General features: G+C 32.8%; 1 protein-coding gene across 1 annotated transcript in view; it reads left to right on the forward strand.

Moving 5' to 3' along the window:
- Positions 1–3,141, forward strand: part of LOC111702772 (monocarboxylate transporter 10) — a gene marked incomplete in the record, with an annotated part of 21,633 nt that extends 18,492 nt beyond the window's left edge. Inside the window, 2 exon segments of the mRNA XM_023474545.1 lie at positions 632–718; positions 2,433–3,141. Coding sequence (XP_023330313.1) covers positions 632–718; positions 2,433–2,684 — 339 coding nt within the window.
- Between the last annotated feature and the right edge of the window lie 3,451 nt (positions 3,142–6,592).

The following is a 6,592-nucleotide window of genomic DNA, read 5'->3' on the forward strand; positions in this document are numbered from 1 at the left end:
CAAAATATTTTCAAAAGCCCCCCCCCCCCATAAAAGTGAAAGGGATTCAGTTTCCAACCCCCTCCTCTCCAGGACTGTCAAATAAATGTCAGCACACCCAACCCCTCAAGGGCTGTTCTTATTATAAAAATGATTATTTTTTGGGTAAAGTTTTGGTAAAATTACGTTTAAACCAAACAGCTTCACTTGTTGGGGAGGAGTGAATGGGTCTATCAAACTATTTTATAGGAGAGTTACACCCTCTCCCCCTTTAATAATAAACAACTAAGGAATTAATTGTTGTAACTAGAGTTGTGTATTGCTAGACAATATTACTAGTTGAGCAGTTGACAATTATCTAATATACAACTAAGCTATTAATTGTTGTACCTGGAGTTGTGTATTGCTAGACAATATTACTAGCGGAGTAGTTAACAGCTATCTAATATATAACTAAGCTATTAATTATTGTATATAGGATCCTGTATTGCTAGACAATATTACTAGCTGTGCAGCAGTTGACAACTGTCTAATATATAACTAAGCTATCAATTATTGTATATAGGATCGTGTATTGCTAGACAATATTACTAGCTGTGCAGCAGTTGACAACTATCTAATATATAACTAAGCTATTAATTATTGTATATAGGATCGTGTATTGCTAGACAATATTACTAGCTGTGCAGCAGTTGACAACTATCTAATGCTGGATGAATACGAACAAAATCTTATAAAGGTAAAATTAAAGGTATACAGCTAGAGATAAAGGTAAAGGTAGATAGCTAGAGATAAAGGTAAAGGAGAATAGCTAGAGATAAGATAAAGAAAATATCTAAAGATAAAGGTAAAGGTAGATAGCTAGAGATAAAGGTAAAAAAGAATAGCTAGAGATAAAAGTAAGGAGAATAGCTAGAGATAAAGGTAAAGGAGAATAGCTAGAGATAAAGGAAAAGGATAATAGCTATAGATAAAGGTAAAGGGGAATAGCTAGAGATAAAAGTAAAAAAGAATAGCTAGAGATAAAAGTAAGGAGAATAGCTAGATATAATGGTAAAGGTGAATAGCTAGAGATAAAGGTAAAAAATAATAGCTAGAGATAAAGGTAAAGGGGAATAGCTAGCGATAAAAGTAAAAAAGAATAGCTAGAGATGAAAGTAAGGAGAATAGCTAGAGATTAAGGTAAAGGAGAATAGCTGGAGATAAAGGTAAGGAGAATAGCTAGAGATAAAGGTAAGGAGAATAGCTAGAGAAAAAGGTAAAGGAGAATAGCTAGAGATAAAAGTAAGGAGAATAGCTAGAGATAAAGGTAAGGAGAATAGCTAGAGATAAAGGTAAAGGAGAATAGCTAGAGATAAAGTAAGGAGAATAGCTAGAGATAAAGATAAAGAAGATTAGTTAGAGATAAAGGTAAAGGAGAATAGCAAGAGATAAAGTAAAGGAGAATGACTAGAGATAAAGATAAAGAAGAATAGCTAGATATAAAGGTAAAAAAGAATAGCTAGAGATAAAGATAAAAGGAGAATAGCTGCAGATAAAGGTAAAGGAGAATAGCTAGAGATAAAGGTAAAGGAGAATAGCTAGGGATAAAGGTCAAGAATACTGAATAATAGCTAGAGATAAAGGTAAAGGGGAATAGCTGCAGAGAAAGATGAAGGGGAATAGCTAGAGATAAAGGTAAAGAAGAACAGCTAGAGATAAAGGTAAAGGGGAATAGCTGCAGATAAAGATGAAGGGGGAATAGCTGGAGAAAAGGTAAAGAAGAATAGCTAGAGATAAAGGAAAAGGAGAATAGCTAGAGATAAAGGAAAAGGAGAATAGCTTGAGATAAAGGAAATATCGATAATAAGGGTTAATTTTTATTTTCTCATCCTGTTCCTAATCAACTAATTAGTTCACTGTAGAAATTTTGTTAAATTTTTTAAAACGATGCGTATTAGTTTGTAGGTCAAGGGTGATAGTGGTCAAATTAAGGGGGCCAGAGGTTGTTCTAAGGGACTGTATTGATGACGTATATTCAAGCAGCCCTAATTCATATTAAAACCGTGGTTTTTAAAAGTTTCTTAAAGCAAAAATTATGGATGTTTTTCATCAGAGAAATGTTAACTATCACTTGCAGTTTTTCTTAAAAGTGATTTTTGAAGCAGAAATAAATAGGCAAATTTACAAAATTTATCTCCCTTCGCTAGCATTTATAATAGCGCAAGTGACGACTTCCCAAATATACTATTTCCCAACCGGCAACTTTCGGCCCAAGTCCGTCCTAACCGCAATGTTCGACCCTTAGATTGTTCTAGCCGCAGCGCTCAGCCCCCCATTGCAGCCTGTGGCGCCTCTGAAGAAGGCTAACCTAACCTTTAGGAAGTTGCAGCTTGGGAAATTGTACATTTGGGTTGTTGCCGTTTGGGAAAATGCCTTTTGGAAAATGCCTAATACCAAGAAATATTAACTAGGAGCATGAGGGTCCTGTTAGTAAACGAATAAGGAAATGGAGTCTTGCCAAGCAACAATCTCAGGGACAGTGGGCTGATGGAGGTCAGAGGTTGTCTGGAGGCCGTCTTGGAGTAGATAGGGGACGTTTAGACGAAGAACAGGAGACCGAAGCAGGACAAGTTGCTGAAAAAAGAGACAAAGTTTTAAAAATAAAACCTGGTCAAATATTTACAACTAGAGCTATCACCACCATTATTGAGGATGAGGGTTAAGAAATAGTCTAGTTTTTTTATTAATAGATTATTTATTTTATTTTGTATGTTCTCTTCAAAAAACAACTTGCTGCTGCCATCCCTTTTTTGTCATTCATGTAAAAAGAACAAATAATTACAATTTTTAGAAAAAGTTTTATGTTTTCTCAAAATATTTTCAATAATTAAAATGATGCTTTAAATCTCTCATGTTTTTGAAGTTTTTTGATCAGAACTCCAATGCATTTTTTTCAATGTTAAAAGTATGTATTGTTCATTTTGCCAAAATGTAATTCCACAATTTTGCAGAAAACTATGGATACTTGCCAATTTTAATAATTTGCAAACTATATAAAGATTAATGTTACATTTGTCAGATCTATATACAGGGGGTTTCTTAGAAACTAAGTAGATAAAATATTCCTAAAAAAAGGCTTTATAACGACCCTGATCTTTATTGTTAAACGAACCCTAAACAGGTTGGATCTATCTATCTATCTATCTATCTATCTATCTATCTATCTATATATCTATCTATCTATCTATCTATCTATCTATATATATCTATCTATCTATCTATCTATCATTCTATCTATCTATCTAAATATCTATTTGTCTATTTAAATATCTATATATCTATCTATTTATCTATCTATATAAATATTTGTCTATCTAATTATCTATTATCTATCCATCTTTCTATCTATCTTTTTTAACTTTAATAATTTATTTTAATTAAATTTTACAATGTTTTTAAATTTCAATATGATATCAGATGGAAACATTTTAAGACTTCTATATTTCTTGTTTTTCATTCTTTCTTCTTGATCGTCCATTCCTTGTCCATCCTTCAATCATACTTTGGCTAATTTTGAAAATAAAAGATTTTTTGGGATGTTTTTTTGCAGCTAGCCAAATTGCAGATGCAGAACTATTTTTTTCGAGCCCTGTATCTATATTCTGAGAGTCTATCTATCTATCTAATTATCTATTATCTATCCATCTATCTATCTATCTATTATCTATCTATCTAAGAATAAATCCGTCTGCCGAAATGGCTGGCACGATTTATTTTAATCAATCATAAAGTAAGTTTTAATCTTGAAATATATAATATATATATTTATATCTTTATAGATTAAACTGGACAGAATCTATTATATATAAAGGAGATTCAACTGGCCCCTTCCCCCTCCCTTTTTTTGAATTATTACAATTATCTGAAAGACAGGCTTCTTAAAGACAAACATCTTAAAGACAAACCATTTAAAGACAACCTTCTGAAATGCAAACTATTAAAGACAAACTTCTTAAAGGCAAACTTCTTAAAGACAAACTTCTTTAAGATGAACTTCTTAAAGACAAACTTCTGAAATACTAACTTCTAAAATACAAACTATTAAAGAAAAACTTCTTAATGACAAACTTCTTAAAGGCAAACTTCTTAAAGATAAACTTCTTGAGGATAAACTTCTTAAAGATATTAACTTCTTAAAGACAAACTTCTTAAAGACAAACTTCTTAAAGACAAACTTCTTAAAGACAAACTTTTTAAAGACAAATTTCTTACAGACAAACTTTTTAAAGACAAACTTCTTGAGGATAAACTTCTTTAAGACAAACCTCTTAAAGACAAACTTCTTAAAGACAAACTTCTTAAAAAGAACCTTCTTAAAGACAAACTCCTTATAGACAATTTTTTAACAGACAAACTTCCTAAAGACAAACTTTTTAAAGACAAACTTCCTAAAGATAAACCTCTTAAAGACAAATTTCTTAAAGACAAACCACTTAAAGACAAACTTCTTAAAGACAAACTCATAAAAGGAAAAGCTCATGAAAAGACAATCTCATGAAAGTTAACCCTCCTGAAAGTTAAGACTTCTGAAAGTACAAACTTCTGAAAGGACAAAAAAGTGGAAAGAAAAATCTCCTAAAAAGACAATCAACAGCAAGGACAAACTGCTGAACGCGCAAACTCCTGAAGGGACAAACTCTAAAAACGAAAAAACCCTAAAAGTCCTAAAAGGGCAAACTCCTGAAAGGACAATCTCCTGAAAGTACAGTCTCCTGAAAGGGTAATTACTGCTGAAAGTTAAATCACCTGAAAGGACAAATACTGCTAACAGGAAAATCTCCTGAAATAATAAACTCCTGAAAATGTTCTTGTAGTCTAACCTATTTTTCTTCTTCTTAAGTTAATAACAGGTTAGACAGTAATTTCTAATTATGTTTAAAAATTCTTGTCTCACTGTAATTTCAAACGTGTTTCTTTCTTTGCAAAATTATTCGGTATACCATAAAATAGATTCACTGCAGAAAAATAAATTCAAATAGTTGAATTTAAAATTTGTTTGTCGGATCATTAAAGCCTCATTCTTTAGGGGTAACCCTTAAGATCATATTAAATGTAGNCAATAACGCTGTCTTCACTCTTGAGGGCCTATGTACGTGAGTACGTATATTGGGTTTTTGATTGAAATATAATTAATACATTTATCAAGATCATGTTCAATAGATACAGCGTCACGAGCCGCCGCCATTATAGCTGTAGGACTGGGCACTTCAGGATTATGGCTGTAGGGCTGGGCACTTTTGGATTTTTTTTAATGAGTTCATTAAAGGGAGTGTTCGCGAAAAACGGAAGGGGGTATAGGCTTACGGCGAAAAATAATCGCTTTTGATCGCTACTAATCTTACTTCTATCTGTTGCGTCTATAAGGAGAACATTGTTAAAACGACTTTTACTGATAAACGTAACGTCCATACAAATTCAGAAAGTTGCAATACATGACTCGTTTCGTAACATAATCAATTTAATTTCAAACAAATCATTTCGACATTACAACCTAAAGTCATCGATTATTTTTCGACACATTTGTATAAATTTAATATTTCATAATTTTTGTTATTTAATATTTATACTACCATGCCCTAGCCGTGGCGCTTGGCCCCCTAGCCTGTCCTAACCGCAGCGCTCGGCCCCCGTTTTGCTGAAAAATAAGTGGTCATGTATAAAATTGATAGGAGAGGGTGGCGGGATGGGGAGGGGGAGGGGGGGTCCAAAAATCGATCTCTAGGACGGACCCTTAACTTCTTCACTTCATCAACATCATGGTTGTGAGCAAATTTTGCCAACATTGTTTTTATGCATAGAATAGGATAGTCAAGCGGCGGGTTGGTGTTTCAAAAAAATCAAAAATGCTTAATTACTCTTTTGTTATTTAAGCAACAGGGCTAAAATTTATGTATTTGAAAAGCCCTTAAAAAATGAATGAAATAACATGTGTCACATGTATATATTTCAAAATTATAAACGATTGTTTTTGAAAATTTTTTCGACGTAGTTTTTAAATCCTTACCATTTAAAGTAAGAGGTCTAATTTTATTTTTAATGAGCAGGCTTTGAAAAGTTGGAGTTAGGGCATGGTAAAATCATAAGGGTGGGCGGAACCCCCCCCCCCCGTCCTGCAGCCTATATGAAACAAAATAGTCCAGGTGGGATAGGGTTTATGGATAGCTAAAATCGGGTTTTTTCAGATATCCGTGAAAGTGATGATCCGTTTAGTTAACGTTCTTTTTTAAAGATATCCTTTTATAGATCGCAATCTTATTAACAACTTTAGCGGAATATATATTAGGAAATCGTTAACGGTGCCTGCCGTTAACGATTATGTAAACACGTGTCTTCACAGAAAAATCTGCGAAATTTTTTCCTTGCAGACGGGATTTGAGTGTAACGTACAGAATACATTGCAGAGTTTTATAAAACAAAATGGAGGATATGTTGTATTACAGTGAATAATGAATATTTAAACTAAGTAGCAATTAATTACCATCTTTTATCTAATTAATGGCTGCTGCGTGAATATTTGTATCTTGGTTTATATTCTTTGTAAAGGAGACGGCCATTAAACCTTCTTTTTTGG

The sequence above is a fragment of the Eurytemora carolleeae genome, unplaced genomic scaffold (genome assembly GCF_000591075.1).
Source record: "Eurytemora carolleeae unplaced genomic scaffold, Eaff_2.0 scaffold491, whole genome shotgun sequence".
Classification (NCBI taxonomy): Eukaryota; Metazoa; Arthropoda; class Copepoda; order Calanoida; family Temoridae; genus Eurytemora; species Eurytemora carolleeae.